At 42.0% G+C, this 17,508-nt stretch overlaps 2 protein-coding genes across 2 annotated transcripts in view; one reads left to right on the forward strand and one right to left on the reverse strand.

Moving 5' to 3' along the window:
* TMA16 (translation machinery associated 16 homolog) overlaps positions 1–743 on the reverse strand; it is a 45,113-nt gene extending 44,370 nt beyond the window's left edge. Inside the window, exon 1 of the mRNA XM_079920623.1 lies at positions 137–743. Coding sequence (XP_079776749.1) covers positions 137–139 — 3 coding nt within the window. The 5' untranslated portion in view covers positions 140–743. The remainder of the gene's footprint in view (positions 1–136) is intronic.
* On the forward strand, positions 138–15,787 carry TKTL2 (transketolase like 2; the record flags this gene model as incomplete). Its single annotated transcript, XM_079919851.1, is given in 12 exon segments — positions 138–768; positions 1,882–1,940; positions 12,804–13,056; positions 13,059–13,126; positions 13,132–13,176; positions 13,178–13,319; positions 13,322–13,569; positions 13,571–13,755; positions 13,757–14,014; positions 14,016–14,304; positions 14,306–14,605; positions 14,609–15,787. Coding segments are annotated over 12 exon segments (2,658 nt in total). The 3' UTR covers positions 14,789–15,787.
* Positions 15,788–17,508: the final 1,721 nt, after the last annotated feature.

The raw sequence follows: 17,508 nt of genomic DNA on the forward strand, positions 1-17,508 counted from the left end.
CGGCCCGGAACCCGTGCCTGCACCGCAGCCCGCGCACCGCCCACCGTTCTCCCTCCGCACCCCGCTCCCAGCGGCCCGACGCCGGCCCGCCCTCCCCGCCGCCAACCGGAGCCTTCCAGAAACGGGTGGGACTCACCATGGTGACGTTCTCGCGGCCTGGGACCTCCGGACCCCCGAGTCCACACGGCGAGACCTCAGAGTCGGCGGCGGCAACAGCTCACGAGGCGACTCCGGCCAAATCCACGAGGAGCGGAAGAAGCCGGGCTCACCTGACCGGCAGGGGGAGGGACGAGTGTTCTTCCCTAAAACGTCCCCGGAAACAAGACCTCACCTTTGTGGGCCGTGGCGGACTCTCACGACCCCGCCGCGCAGACAGGCTCCCCGCGTGCTCGCCGGGCGCCGTGGGCGGGGTGGCGGAGCTCCGGGCTAAGGGTGAACGGGGCGGCGCCGGGCGTGAGGCAGCGACCTGGGCTCGGCGCTCCCGGCGGTGGCGGCCCGGCCCCGCGGGGTCTCGGGCGTCTGCCCGGCGCGCAGCTCCCGGGCCGCGCAGCCCCTTCGGACGTGGCGGCACCGGGCTCCGGCCTCGCGCACGCCGCCCGCTGCCGGTGGCGCCCAGGGCCGCCGCGTCCCCCGGGCGCAGGCCTGCCCTCCGCGCCTCCGGGCTGCCTGAGCGAAGTTCCCCCGAGGCTGTTTCCTCACCCGTGAAGCCCCCCTCTGCCCACTCGAGGCTCCTTCCCACCCGGTTTTTCTGTGTTGTTCTCACGATGTGTGAGTCTTCGTTCCATCTGTACTTGGGAGGATTCCGTGGACAATATATTCGTTCAGCAAACACTGAATGATCTCCTACTGTGTGCCAGGCCTTGGGAATACGCCGACGATATTCCTGCCCTAGCTCAGCTCATATTCCAAGGCGACATGTGAAAAAAAAACACCTAATTAATATTGTTTCCAGTACCATACTGTTCTGAAAAACATAAAGCTGAAAGGGTAGGGAGGAAAGCTGTTTCACACGTGCTGGTCTCTGAATCCGCTTTTGAAAGTTAAGAGTTGAGCAGAGACCTACGTTAAAGGCAAAAAATTGAAGGAAAGGTAAGGCAGGCTTTATTCAAGGGGCTCCTCCTCAATCTGTATAAGGATCACCGCAGTGGGGAGAGATACGGGGCTCCACTCGGAATATACGGGGACAAGAGGGAATTTATAGCCCAGGAGCAGGGTGGCGGGTAGTGGATGGAAATTACTAAGAGGAAACATTAGGGATAACGGGGCATTCTGGCTACAGCAACCTAACAGGACTCTCGAAATAGGCAGGCTGGTGTGATCAGACATCACCTGGAAGATGGTGAATGATCCGGAATCTGATGAGTTACAGACATGGAGGTTGACCAGATGTGGAAGATGGGGGACTCTGGCTAAACCGACTTTCCTGCTAAAATTGAACAATCAGATACGAACAGGCAATCCAAAATTCCAGGCCTAGTTGAAAAAAGAGTTCAGAGGAACCTGAGTAGAGTTTGGTCAAGGAGAGAATCTTGTCACCTGAATGAAAGGAGAAAACCTGGCATGACAAGGAGCTACAGGTGGGGAGAAGTGGGGTATATGCGTGCAGGTGCATGAATTTAATCAACAACTGTAGCCACTGAAAACTAGATTAAATTGTAAACAAGAATGGGTAACCACAAGATCCCTGAATCTAGGGGCAAGGCTTTTAAGTGTGTGACAGCGCATTCTGTGTGAATCTACACAATGAAGGGGGGCACCCTTGTAGTATCTACTCTGGAGGCACTACTCTATTGAGAACTCTGGTTAATCCATAACATTCGCACCCTACTTCTATACAATAACCGCTTCCTGTGAAGCCAACTTAACACCCACTCCACCCAGTTTCCGAAATCCGGCCCACTGCAAGTCATCATCCTGAGTTCTATGTTACTGCAAATCCAGTAAGCATTAAATTCTTGTTCTGGCTATTTCAGCTGTTACTAATTGCTCTACCGATCACAAAATTCCCTACCTGCTCCTACCCCATTCTTAATTTCAAATTGCCAACAATCCAACAAACCATGTATCTTCATTTTTTTTTCATTTTAATTTGGGTTTGAAAATAAAAGATTTTTTATTTTCCCCATTCAGATTTAACCCCTAAATAATATTGATTATGGGCAAGACACCATGTTCAAAATACACTGTAGCAAATGCAAGAATGAGTTATACAAAGTAAGAGTACAGTAATGCACTATATATATATAAAGTACAATAGTGAAGACTAATATTTGGTCATAATTTAGTGTGTACATGTACCACAGTGAAAAGCAGAATGAAGCCTCCTACTTCTCCCCCCCAATATCACACCCCTGCACCCTGCCACGCAGTAGAGAGTTGGGAGATATCTTTAGAGATGTTTCCCTGTGCTTTCACAAACGTACTAAGGCATGTGTGTGTGTGTGTGTGTGTGTGTGTGTGTGTGTGTGTGTATGTGCATGTGTAGGGGTAAAGTATTGATTCACATTAGATACTGATATAATAATACAGGAATACTTTCTAGGGTAACCACTAAAAGAACAGAAAACAGGGTATATGACTTTGAATAGGATACAAACAAGTAGAGAAAATGAAATGATAAAATATTCAGATAACTCAAAGCAATGAAATAAAAAAAAAGAAACATAGGACTGTAGGGAAAATTTTAAAAATATGGTGGTAGATTTAAATCCATATAACAATAATTATGGACTAACTGCCTGCAATTTAAAAAATGAATATTTTACATTGGATTTAAAACATACAACTGTGTTCTGTTTATTGAGACACATCTGAAACATAAGGAAACAGGAAAATTAAAAGTCAAAGATGGAAAGAGGTATACTAAACAAATACCAAAAGTACAGACATATTAATGTTATAGAAGATAGACTGTAAGTCAAAAAGTATTATGGTAGTTAGAAGAGGTCACTTCATAAAGATAAAAAGGTTCCATTTTAAATTTATATACTTATATTCACGTAGTAATATAGCCCCAAGTATACAGTGGAAAAACTGATAAAATTTCAAATAATGGTAGAAAACAAACAGCTTTGGAGGAAAATTACCTTTTTCAGTAATTAATAGAACAAGCTGATAAAATATTTACAATGATTTGGAAGACTAGACCACCAACACAATTTGACCTAATGGGTCTCATAGAACGCTGCTTCCAGTGCTTGCAAGAAAGAATACATGTGTTTTCCAACATATATGGAATAGTTATCAAAAATGATCATATTTTGGGCCAGAAAGCAAATCCAGACAAATGTGAAAGGACTGAAATCCTACAGAATGTGTTCTCTAACCACTGTGCAGTTAGACTAGAAATCAACAAGAAGAAGATAGCTGGACAATTCCCACATAATTAGAAATTAAGAATTACACTTTCAAATAAGTCGTGAGTTAAAGAAGAAATCATACGGGAATTGGAAAATATTTGGGGCTGAAATGATAACAAAACTACTACATATCCAGATTTGTGAGATACATCCGAGGCAGCAATTGGGTCCTTTAGTGTATGTATTGGCGCCTCAACATAAATGTTAGGAAAGAGGAACAGCTGAATATTAATGAGCTAATCCGCACTGAGAGTCCGGGAAAGGAATAATAAGGGAAATTCAGAACAGAAGGTGGAAGAGAGTGAAGACCAGAAATTATTGAGATTGAAAAAATACATAATTGAGAACAGGAAAGTAAAAATTTGGTTCCTTTTAAAGAATGATAAAATTGATACATTCCTGCAGGACCACTCAAAAACTTTAGAGTAGACCCAATTAACCAATAGTGGAATTGAAACAGGTGATATCACTCCAGATGATGCAAGCGTTAAGAGGATATTATGACCAAATAAATTTAAATAAAATAGCCAAATTCTTAAAAAAAATATAACCTATACAACTGAGGAATAGAAAACTTGAATATTTCCATCATCTCTAAAAATGCTACTCAGATATCTTCCCACGTTAAAATTACAAACACAGATTTTTTAGATTTTATAAATACATGTAAATAGGAATAGAACACTACTCTTTAATATGATAAAAATGTGGATCGGTACTAGTGATAGTAGATATCATTGTCTTATTCCTGACCTCAAAGAGCAAGCTTCTGTTTGTTTATCCACTTTGGGAAACCATTCTGGCATTATCTGAAAAGTTGAAAGGTGTACATCCTCTAATCCAGCAGTGGCATTCCCGGACACATACCCTAGGAACTCCAGCCCATGTCTCTCAGGATACATATACGAAAACATTCCTAACAGTACTGTTTGTAATAGCCCAAACTAGAGAAAACCTAATTGTTCATCAACAAAAATAGAAAAATAAGTGTGATAAATTCTATACAGCAATGAAATTAACAAACTACAGTGATGGTAAACATTAATTTTTAATCGTAATATAAAAGAATAGACAAAAGGATGCATACAGTATAAGCTCATTTGTAAAGTTCATTTATAATGTTCAAAAACAGACAAAATGAGCTACATTTTCTAGATATACTTTCTTAAGTGGCCAGCGATATTCTTAACCTGAGTGGTGGTTACCTTGCTGTTTACTTTATAATTTTTCTTCATGTGTCACACTTATGGTTTATGCACTTCTATGTTTGTAGGCTATACTTCACAGGAAGAAGTGTTAAAAAAGTTTTAGCACAAATGTTATTACTCCATTATCTTTTGCATCCAGTTTTACTGTTGAGAAGTCTCACTTTGGGCTAATTGTTGTTCCTTTATGGGTGGTTTACTTTTTGTGTGGAATCTTTTCATAAAATTTCTCTTGCCTTTGCTCTTCTGCAGTTTTACTATCGCGTGTCTAGGTATTGGTATTTCCTTACGTGTCCTGATACTCACGGCCTCTCAATTCCTTTTGGGGATTTGTATTATCTGGGTATTGATAATTCTGTTCTCCCAATCTTTTAGCCCTTCTCCTGTATTTTCTGTCTCTTTATTTCTGCTGCCCCTTAGATTACTCCTAATTTCATCTCCCAGTTTATCCTTTTATTCTTTCATGTAATCATCCTGCTAGATATTCCTTGTGTCTTCATTTTAACTACCTTACTTTTAACAGATATATATCATATATCACTTGTTTCTAAAAGAGTTTATCACTTTGCTTTATTACCATATTCTTCTTCAACTCTTGAACATGTATTGTACTCATGTGAAACTATTGGTTCATCTGTTCCAATAACTCTGCTTAAGGTGGCATGTGTTGTTCAATTTCATTATTTTTTAACTTTCTGTTCGAGGAGTCGTACTCCTCAGGTGTGTATTTTCCTTGAACCTGTAGCATCACATTTCACTGACGGAGTCAGCTCTCTTGTCCTGTAATGTGTACTGGGGACATGCCGAAAGTCACACCCTCAACTGTGTCAGTCTTGGAAAGTTTGAGAACACGGAGGGTGAAATCACAGAGGAGAGACTCCAGGGACCAGAGTATTTCTGCTGACAGGAGAGCAGGAGGCTGAGGGCCCGAGGGCAGCTGTCATCCTGTGCCTGTTTCCGTCTCTCCTTATTTAGCTGGGCCCCATCTCCTCTGCTAGTGCCTCACACCACTGGGACACCAGTGATACTCCCCATCCCTAAGGTGAGGAAGAGAGACAAGAGCTCAAGTTAACAACCTCTCCAGATCCTCAGACAGACATCCTCCTCCCAGGCCACTGCCTCCCACCATGACTCACCAGTTCCCATCTTCCTAGGGGGTTCACAGTTGTAATCTCACTTCCAACAGCCAATTCCTTCCTGCTGCTGTCATTTTTCAGGGTTGTTTTTGAGGAGCCTGTGCTTCTTTACCATTTTATCCTACTTATTGTTAGGCATCCTGATTACATGAATAAAATTAGCCTTTTGTCATATATGATGTAAATTGGTTAGTAAGTTTTCTTTTGAACGATCTGTGACCATTTTTTTGCGGCGGAGAAACTGTAAAATGTCCTTCAGTAGGGAGCTAGTTGTTATACAGAAGAGTTAAAGGTGGCGCCCTATAGAGTTGTATCGTGTTTTCTTCCTCACAGCAGGCTGGGACCCAGCAACTCAAAAGCCTGATTGGTGCCAAAATCAAACTTTTACACATCCGATTATTTGAAATATAGCCCCAAAGAGCAGATGTTTTGCCATTTAGAGTCTCCCTGCTTTGCACACCCTGTGAAACATCACCCAGCATAAGCTACCCGTAGGCGAGATCAACCCTGGGGCTGTGAAAGACCCCAAGCCACTGCGGCTCGTCGGAGTTACCTGGGCCTAGGGTCTCCCCTCTCTGATGCCCACACCACTACCCTGCAGGAGAGTGGCTCCACCCTGCCTTTGGGAGGGGTCAGCGCTGAGAGGCTTTCCCCGCCCCCGTGCAAATCTGTCGGAGTGACTCCCAAAAAGGTGGTTGTGCGCTAGTGCCATCTCGTGGTCACATCCTCGAGATCTCGCTACTCTAGTTAACAAGTCAAGATTATTTGCTGCTGCTTTAAAAAATGATTTAAATCAGTTTTACTGATGTGGGCAATTTTATAGACTTGTTAAGTTGAAAAAGTGAGCTATAAGACAGTGTGCATAAGAAATCCCACTTAGAACAAACTGTGGAAGGAAGACAGTATAGAAAATATCAGCAAGGATAACAATCAACTGTTAATAGTTTACGAGATGAGGCTTGAGGTGGGGGGAGCTCGGAAAATAACTCTTCACTCTTCTTCTCTAGTGTTTGAATTTTTTAAAGCAATATTTTTAAAACTTTTCCAATTAAAAAAAGGAAGATTGAGAAAAGCTGAATTTGATGATTAACGTGGTCAAAGACTGTGGTGTCATCAGAGATGTGTTAATACAAACAGAAACATAAGGGCTGGTGATCAAGCTTAGGGTTCAAGTGCACAAGTCCTAGCCTGTAGCACCTCAGAACGTGACCTTATTTAGAAACAGGGTCATTGCAGATGTAATTAGTTAAGATGAGGTCATTACTGGAGAAGGGTGGGCCCCTAATTCAGTACGACTAGTGTCCTGATAAAAAGAAGAAATTTGGACATAGACACACATGAAGGAGAAGGTCGTGTGAATACTGGAGTTATACGACCACAAGACAAGTGTTACCATTTGAACTGCTCCCCTCCCTCCCCCAAAAGATGCCTTGGAGTCCTAAGCCCTACCACAGAGCGTGACCTTGTTTGGAGAGTCTTTCCTGAAGTAGTCAAATTAAAAGGAGGTTGTTAAGGTGGGCCCTAATCCAAAATAACTGATGTCCTTATAAAACGGGGAGATTTGCATAGAGACATGCATAGAGGGGAGGGAGCCACAGGGAGAAGACAGCCATCTACGAGCCAAGGAGAGAGGCCAGGAGTGGATCCTTTCCTCATGGTCCTCAGAAGGACAATCTTTTTGACACCTCGATTTTGGACCTCCAGCCTCCATGGCTGTGAGATCATCACTGTTGTTTTAGCTCCCACCCCCAAACCCCAGTGTGTGGTCCTTTGTTACCGCAGACCTACTGCTTTCTCCACTTCTTGTTCTCAATTTTGTCAGATAATTCTACTTACTTGCATTAAATTTAATGTTCAGAACTATATATATATATATATTTTTTTGGAGTTAACAAATAAACTTTTGTTTATTACACACCAAGTTAAACTTACAGGAACTTAGAACATTTGGAAATTGATCTGAAAGAAAGAACATAATAAATGGAACAGAAATAAATAAGTCCCAAAGGAAACCATGACACTAATTAACTCTGGAAATGTAATTTTCCCTATTATAATTTGTGTTTCTGATTCACGAATTGTCTTATAATTTTCTGCTACACTTTTGTACCATACATGTAGCAAACAGAAAAGTTCCTAACTACAGCTATGTGTGCAGGGGCATTTTCTATCAACGTTTCTGTAGTCAGAGTTTCATTTTCCTTGCTCAGGATTCTCCGGAGGACTGGGGTGCCTAGATTCATACTAGGACAGATTTTCATGGAGGTAACAAGACGAAGAACTCCCTAGTCTGACTTTGGCACCATTGCAAAGCCTTGCCTTCCCCACGTTCATTTTATCTCCCCTAACACTATCAGAACAATTTTCCCAAACACTGCCGTGATCAAGATGTTCAGATGATAAAACCCATTCCACTGCACTTCACCCTCAACCCAAAAGCAAGAGAACAAAAGAACACTCAAAAACAACCCACTTGGCTCTATTTCAAGGCCTTTTCAAAATCTGGCTTCCTGCTTTCCCCTCACTGTTCTCAGCATGAATCTTCCCTTCCTGTCAGATTAGAAATTCTCTTTTTCTACTTTTGTAACCTTGCTCTTGACTTCCTATCAAGGTTACAGTAACCAAAATCATACCCATTCTACAAAACCTAGGTTACCTGGAGAGTATATGCCCCATGGAAGGTATTATGGTTCAAAATATTTTAAAGTGTTGTTCTGAGACTACGATAGGATAACTAGAATGAGACTTACCCTTTAGCCATAAACAACAACAAAACTAGAGACACTATAGAAAGCAATAGTGTTCATATGTTGGAAAACAAGCAGGGCAGAACCGTGATCCCTAGAGAATAAAAACAAACAAGGTAAGCCACATCATCTTCCTGGAGACACTTTGCAGACAGCGCTGCAGGGAAGGCTGTCTCACACAGGGCACAGCAGAATTCTGGAGGTCTCTACTAGGCCAGGCAAAGCGTAACTTCAGGGCAGTAAATGAAACAGTTCCCAGAGCTCACAAAGCGCTGACTGACACAACTGAAACTTGACCGGCCAAGAGAAGAGGGTCCTTGCTGAATACCTGGGACCTTCATTGGAGACCCCAGGGGAGGTTATGCTTTTGCAGTAATACCAGAGTGAAGCATACCTTGTATCGGTCTTAACAAACTTCAAAAAATGTAAAGCACCAAGCTGTCTGCTAGAATGAAATCCAACACTTTAAAAGAATTTAATGAAATAAAATATAGCACCCCCAAACAATGTCCATCATTTAATTTTTAAATTACTAGCTATTTCAAAAAGCAGAACAGGGTAACTCACTGTCCGAAGAGAAAACAGGCAATAGGAGCAGATTTAGAAATAACTGACTTAGCAGAGAAGCACTTTATTTTTTTTCTCAGCTTTACTGAGGTATAACTGACCTATAATATTGTGTAAGTTTAAGGTATAAAATGTGATGATTTGATACACATTTATATTGCAAGATGATTACCACAATAAGGTTATTTAACACAGCCATCTCCTCAGTTATCATTTGTGCGTGTGTGTTTGTGTCTGTGGTGAGAACATTTAAAATCTACCCTCCTAGCAACTTTCAAATACACAATATAGTATTTTGAACTGTAGTCACTATGCTGTATATTACATTCCCAAGACTTCTTCATCTGAGAAGCACTTTAAGAAGTAGGTCTACCTTCTTTAATACATTACTGTCTACCTCTCTCCTACCAAAAAAATAAGGACTCTATAAACTATGGAAAAAGTAGAACCATCAGTGATAGCATCTGCCATAAATTTCAAAGTAATAATTCAAGAAAGTAGAGCACCTTTCTTCCCCCAAGAAACTTACTGCCCTACACAAGAATCTTACCCTCGCTCACTCCATACTCAGCCCACTAAACTAACCAAATTCAAATAAAGGAACAAAAAGGATGAATTCATCATTTGTGTCTTTCATTGATAAAATTCCATTTTAACAAAACTCAACAGTTCAGATATCAGCGAAATGTCAGTGTTCCCGATCTAAATATAACTCACTCCCAAACAGTGGAAATGTATATTTTCACAAATTGGTGTAGACCTCCTGAGTAATCAGTAGGTGTGTTTTGTTTCCTCAGAAACTGCACTTACCAATTCTTGCTATTTATATTTTTTCCTCCATAGCTATCTGTATTAGTGCTCTGGCTGGGTTTTATTTTCATTTGAAGTACACACACAATAAATTCTTTTTCATACTATGAGAAAAAATTATAGTGAAAAATTTAAACAAAGGTAAAACAAAATATTTATTTATTTACAACATGCCTTAAATCAGGGGTAAAAACTGGCAGCCTGAAGATACGGCTTCTTCCCCCAACAAAATGTTCACAAATTTTTCAATGTTGAATGCCTTTAGGTGGGCTTGTATCCTCCAGTTTGTCACAGGCCCCTCCAATCCTCTTACATTATATCCTACATTCATTTACGCATTTAACTCCCTACTCCAGTAGGTACTTGAGTTTGCCAATCCCTACTTTAGGTGTATAAACCAAAATTAACAAATGAATAATTTCTTCCTATTTGCAGAAAACTTCTGACTATCTTCCAAAATGACTTCTAAAATGAGTAATGGACTTTTCTCCAAGACAATTAAAAATTTGCCATGTTGGCTTAAAACTTGGGGGCTGGCCTTTTGTCAGTAATAGTCTCTTCTAAATGGAGAAAATAGAATGTGGTGTCATGTCTCTGATTTACTTGACTAAGCTGTGTTCATGGCCACACTGGGTGATCTGCATTATCAAATTATGCATACTTTATACTTATATGGTTACTTTCAGCTGCATATTTGAAAATATATTTTAAAAGACTAAAATGCCTACAAGGAATATTAATAATTTATATATAAATTTCCATTCCTTCGTTTAAAAAATCTCAGAACACTTTAAAATATTTTATAGATAATTTACAAAACATTCTTTTTTTATGTAGTTAAAAAAGAAATCCACACGGTCTCACAGAACAACAGAGGGAAATTCACACTCACTATCTAGGGTATTAAATCTTCAAGACTACATTCTTTTCTTAAAAAAATTGATCTTTACTAATGTTAAGAACTTTCCATTTAATACTTTTGGAAATAGTTGTGCAATACTTTAAACGAATGGAAGAATTGGGGAACTTTAAAAGAAATGTTAAGTACCTCTTATTTCTCCCATTTTCTTCAGGTAAACACTGCCTCATAGACCATTTTTATACTATCACGTTTACCAATTGTTTGGGTTTATTAGAGCTCTCCTTAGCCAAAATAATAGTGAGTTGCCTATGTTTATATTCACTGCCTTCCTGTCAGCCCCTAATAGTTTGCTATTATGATACTACGAATATTTTTTTCTTTAATTTCCATCTGTACTCCCAGTCCTAGTTTGGTATGTTTTTATTTTCTCTTCCTTTTTTAATCTAGTAAGCAAGCACTAATTTGTAAAGGGCATGCAGAGTAATACAAGATGACCTTCTAAGAATTTTTCCGACTCCAACATTCCTTCAGCAAGTCTTAAAATCTTGTCAGTGTCATACCATTATGGTTTATTCTAATATGTATTCTTAAAAATAAAAACGGTACAATTAAAGTGGCAAATAATATTTAAAATTTTTTCTGAGATATAAGAGATATATAAAGAGTAGCAAGACCCCTGAGTTAGCTGTTTACAACCCAACTGAACATTGAGATTATCTGGGGAGTTTTAAAAATTACCGATGCCTAGATCCTTTACCCAGAAATTCTGATTTAATTGCTTTGGAGTGCAGCCTGGACATGAGATTTGTTTTTTTAACTCCTCAGATGATTCTCAAGTACTACCAACATTGAGAACCACTGGTGTAAGCCTATCTGCAGATGACTGATTCTTAACCTTGACTAAACATCAGAACTGTGAAACAATAATCAGTATCAAGGCTGCCAAGAACAAAGAGCTTTACTGAGGTCTTAGGAATTGCAATTCTGGAGACACAGATTGGGGTAAAACTGAGAGAGTGTGCAGGGAAGAGAAAGAGTCAGGGGCTTATACAGACAAAAGCCACAAGGTTGTTAAAGTTGTCTGGCAAGAATTATGACTGACACTCATGCAGGAAGGAGATATTTGTCCTTAAGTGATAGGCTATGAGCGTTACTTAGGGTAACGGTCCAACAAGCATCTTAAGTTTCTGGAACATTGGGCAGGTGTTCTGGTGTTCAGACAACCAGCGGCCAAAAGTTCGGAATCACTTCTTCAGTGGCCTCCCAGCTCCATTTTGGAGAGTTCTCTTAGCAACACCATTTGATTTTCCTCCCAGAGAATCGAAAGGTGCATTAAAACTATAGCGTCCGAGACTTCTAGTTCCATAGATTAAAATTCGGCTTGCCTAAGGTGGAGTCCAGGCGTTTTGCTTGTTTTTTGTGTCCAGTGTGATGATTTTAATGTGAAGTTAATAATCATTATTAACTTATAATTACTCAAGAATCAAGCTGCTCAACACCGCAGAGTGGGAGAGGATATAGTGCTGTCATTGTGCTTTTGTTTTTTTAGACAATAAGCTATAACCCTTGCCCACCAGAAGTGTTCCATGGCACAAGTTTAGTTTTATAACTGAAGCAAATAAATTCATTTTATTTAAAAGCTATTATTACTAACAGTATTTTAGGGTATACTTGGGAAATTGCAGTTCTAGATATGCCACCATTCAGCGGGTCTAGATTTGACCTTTCCTGCACCTTTTGGTACTTCTATCTACAAGTCACAGACAGGATTTTCAGCTGCTCTGAAAAGTCTCGTTGACACAGAGCTGCCATATCGGTTAGATTGAAAGTGACTTTGGATAATTCCTATTAATGCTCGGCTACAGAACCGTGAAAATGTCTCGGACGTGACTTCGAGGAATGAAAAGCAGCACGACTTCAACAAACAGCTTCCCATAACACACGGACAGAAGAATGCCCCCTTCTGAATTTATACCACGAGTTAGGGTATAAAGACATTTAATTACTTTTCATAATGTTGAACATGGCAGTGACAAAGTAGTAAAAAACCCACTCACCGTAAGAAGAAGGCGTAGCAGGGCGAGAACCCAAGGCGGCTTGGCGAGCCGTTTCCTCAGGGAGGCGGGCCCAGCGAGCGACGTCACCTGACGAAGCCACGGCAGCGGTCACGTGACGGCGCTGCCCGGCTCGTTCCCCGGAGGCGGGGCCCGGGCGCGCTGTTACGTGACGGAACCGCCGTAGCACCGCCCCTTTCGCTCCTCAGAAACCGGGGAAGACGGCAACGTGGCAGACACCGACCCCCACCCCCCGAGGACGCGACCACCGTGCTGGTCCTGCAGGACTTGGCCAACCACCTGCGCATCCGTTCCATCAGGGCCACCCCACGTCGTGGTGCAGCGCGGCCGAGGTCGTGTCGGTGCTCTTCTTCCACGCGATGAGCTACAGACAGAGCCGGAGCCGCCGGACAGCGACAGGTTCGTCCTCTCCATAGGGCCATGCGGCTCCACTGCTCTGTGCCGCCTGGGCGGAGGCGGGCGGCACCAGTGAACCTAACCTGCTGAACTTGAGGACAATTCACTGTGCCCCGGAGGGACATCCCACCCCGAGACTGTCGTCTGTCGATGTGGCGACAGGATGGCTGGGTTGGGCGCCGCGTGTGGAACGGTTTATGCTGGCGAGTACTGGACCAGAGCCAGCTACCGGGTGTTCTGCCTCCTGGGCGACGGCGAGGCCTCGGAGGGCTCTGCTTCCCACTACAGTTTGGATAACCTCGTGGCAGTCTTCCACGTGAACCGCTTGGGACAGAGTGGCGTGGCGCCCCCAAAGCACCGCGCAGACATCTGTCGGCGTCGCCGCGAAGCCTGTGGGTGGAACACTCGGGTAGGGAGTGGATGGCCAGGACGTGGAGGCCTTGTGCCACGCGTTTTGCCAAGCGACTCGAGTGAAGAGCAAGCCCGCTGCCGTAGTTGCGAAGACCTTCAGGGGCCAGCGTATTCCAGACGTTGAGGATGCGGAGAACTGGCATGGAAAGCCGGTGCCAAAAGAAAGAGCAAATGAAGTCATCAGACTAACAGAGTCAGATACGGACCAACATGAATCTCATACCCAAACCCCCTGTTGAAGGCTCACCTCCAGTCAGCGTCACAGATATAAAAATGACCTGCCTGCCTGATTATAAAGCAGGTGACAAGATAGCTACTCAGAAAGCATATAGTTTGGCTCTAGCTGAACTGGGCCATGCAAATGAAAGAGCCATTGTCCTGCATGGCGACCCAAAGAAGTCCATCTTTTCTGAGATATTCAAGAAAGATCACTCTGAGCGTCTTATTGTTTTACTGCGGAACAGAACTGGCCTGTGCCACACGTGGTCGAACCGTTGCTTTTGTTAGGACTTCAGCTGCCTTTTTGACCAGAGCGTTTGATCAGATCCGGAAGGGAGCCATATCTCAAACCAGTGTCAGTCTTAGTGGTTCCCACTGCGGGGTGTCCGTTGGTGAAGATGGCCCCTCCCAGATGGCCCTGGAAGATCTAGACATGTTCCGAAGCATCCCCAATTGCACTGTGTTTAATCCAAGTGATGCCGTCTCGACAGAGCGTGCTGTTTATCTGGCTGCCAACCCCAAAGGGGTTGTGCTTCGTTCGGACCAGCTGGTCAGAAACTGCAGTTATCTATACCCCCCAAGAAAATATTGAGATGGGACGGGCCACGGTCATCCACCACATTGTTAATGACAAAGTCACAGTTATTGGAGCTGGAGTTACTCTGCCCGAAGCCTTAGCAGCTGCCGATGCTCTTTCTCAACAGGGTATTTCTATCTGTGTCATTGACCTGTTTACCATTAACCCCCTGGATGCTGCCACCATCATATCCAGTGCAAAAGCTACAGGCGGCCGGGTTATCACGGTGGAGGATCACTACTGAGAAGGTGGCATTGGAGAAGCCATATGTGCAGCCATCTCTGGGGAGCCTGGCATCCACGTTCATCAGCTGGCAGTGTCAGGAGTGCCTAAAAAAAGCGGGAAACCTAGCGAATTGCTGGATATGTTTGGAATCAGTGCTAGACACATCATAGCAGCTGTGAAATCCACTTTAATGAACTAAAATAGCTGATTTCTTAAAAAGTCAGTCTGTTCACATTGGTTTTAAAACATTGGTCTCTTTATATTACATTCATGCTTGTAGTGACAAAGCTATCATTTATATCTATAGTGTTGGGCCTTTTTTTGTTTTTTAAACAAAGCCATTTAACACCTTTCCTCATTCCTAATTCAGAAATTCAGGTCAACTACCTCTTAAACTGTGACTATATATACAAATGTCACTCTCATTTCTGAATCATTAAAGCAAGTTATAATAGTTGAAGTAACAGAATAGTAAACAAAACAACCACCTCATACAAAGTTTGATGATAAGACTACAAATAATCGACCAGGTTGGGAATTAACATAGGGTAACAGTTCTTTAAATGTGTGTAATTTCTTTGTATGTAAAGAAAATGTGAATTTCATTGTAGACTTCAGTAGCCTAGGTTTTGAAGCAAGTTGGAGCTTTCATGTAATGCCATCCTACCTGCAGCTTCCTGGGTAATGTTTGACTGCAGTTCCCTGGGCATTTCCTTGGAAGTTTGCCTTCATCTCTCCTCTGCAGTTTAGAGGCTGAAGGACAGCAGTGAAAGCTCTTATGATGTACCGTGCTGCTTGCAGTGACTGTTCTGTAAAGAAGTGAAAGCCTGATTAGTTCTAGTTTGCACACTACACTGTTTCGTGAGGTTTCAGAAATGTTTCATTTTCTCAGTGACCAAACCACGTTGCTAACTTGATTATATTCATCTACTAAGGACACTAGAGTCAGTGTAATAAAGTATTTAAAAACCAATAGCTTTATTCAGTTTATGCCATGTACGTGTGACTTGGTTTCTCTCTGATAAGGAAAAACCTTCTGTCTAAACCAGAAGCAGAAAGAGTCATGTCCCCCAACAGTAATCCTGGGAAAAGGTCCGAGCTGCAGACAAATCACTGGAAAACAACGTGTGGGCTGAAGCAGGCCCCTTGCTTTTCACTGTGAGTACATAGATTATGTGACTGGAATACAAGAACAAAGTACCAGTCAGGAAAATCAAACACAGACCCAAGGTTCAAAAGTAAGTTTAAAATTACTTTTTGTCAGGTAATTAGCTCCTTAGTTTTATTACCTTCACTAAGTGCCCTCTTTAAATTCTTTGGAGACATAACCAATTTGTCTCTGGGTCTTTGTTCTAGAAGGTATTGCAGAGACCAGAAATTGCCAACCGGGGAATCAGAGAAGTTGGGGCCTGCTCAGGATGGTAGTAGTGCTGTCTGTCCTTTTTCTCTGAGCCAGTTCTGGTTTCTCCTTTTGAAAATTCATCATGATAATTGCTCTGTTTATTTCCTAAGATTTAAAAATTATTTGTAAAAATTAAAACAGTTGCTATAGGATTACTGTAGAAATTCAGAAAATACAAATGCACCAAAAAATTTACCTCATTTGTCACAGATACACAAAAAAATCCACTTACAGCCTGTGATCTCTAACTGTAGATCTTCCAATATGGTCATTCCCATCTAGTAACATCAATCAAATATATCTGTGAGTGGGTTGCTACTGAATAACAGTTCTTCATCCTTAAAGTTTTCAAACCCTAGTACTGATGCAGAAACAGGGTAAAATAAATAGATAAAATACCAGCACAAAAGTACTTGTCCTAACTTGAGTGTGTATACTAGGAAAGGGCTTCAGCTTTTATGGCTTGTAACTTGAATGTGGGGTGCAAGATGGTCTGTTTGCAATCAAACATGCATAAACACACCTTTAATAATAACAGCAGATCAGGGTTTGGTTTTTCTTTTTAATGACTAATGGAATCTCAGAGAGGAACAAAAATGTTTTTTGTAGGAGGGTGGGGAAGCCCTTAATCTCTCCTGTAAAGGTTGTTCCATGGGGCGTCAATCCGTGGCTATCAGGTGCAGAGAAAAGAAATAGGAGGTGAGACTTCTTACCTTGTGTCTACACTTCTTCAAGTAAGATGGAGTCAGATCCAGTTGTGTTGTATTGAATATTCTCTAGCTTTGAATCAGTCTGTAGATCTTGTAAGTGTCCATGGAAATCAGAGAGTCGTCCTGACTGACACTAATCCTTGACCACTAAAGCTTGTGAAGATGCAGTTTTGATTTGGATGAACACCTTGTCCCTGGGTTAACTCAGGTCTCCTATTCATTGTTTTGCCTAGAAGAATGTCATCTAGATTATCAAGAAAGCTTGATGACATTCCAGGGACAGCTATGACTCCAACGGCTGCCTTGCTTATGCTTTTGCTAGCGAAGACCAGCAATCAGTCATCGAGAGTGTCACTGATCATTCAGATGGTGAATGGCTCTCAGGTTACTCCCTGATTTCTATGACTCTTAGAGATAGCAAAAGAAGAAATCAGGACATTAAACTTTTATTTTACTTTATCTAAATACATCAGTGGCTCTTAAGCCACCTGGAAGGTCAATTGAGGGACCCATTTGGGAAAATAATTTTTTTAAAAAAGTAAATTGTTCAATGTTTCTGATGTCTAAATTATGTAACAATAATGTGAGGTATTGATAGAGATTTAACATCCCCCAAGTTTACTGAACTCTGCAGGAATTACTACATACTCCAGGGCCCAGTCGGGGGTGTGGTGGGGAGCCCATGAGAAGTATTGAGCTGTTTTGGTGGCCATTACTATGGTGATATGTAAGGGAGGTTCTGGGACATTGTTGTGATAGGAGTGTATTGTTCTTAGAAACTATCATCTCCTCCAACTTTCCCGGTCC

This window comes from Stenella coeruleoalba (genome assembly GCF_951394435.1).
Source record: "Stenella coeruleoalba genome assembly, chromosome: 4".
Taxonomy (NCBI): Eukaryota; Metazoa; Chordata; class Mammalia; order Artiodactyla; family Delphinidae; genus Stenella; species Stenella coeruleoalba.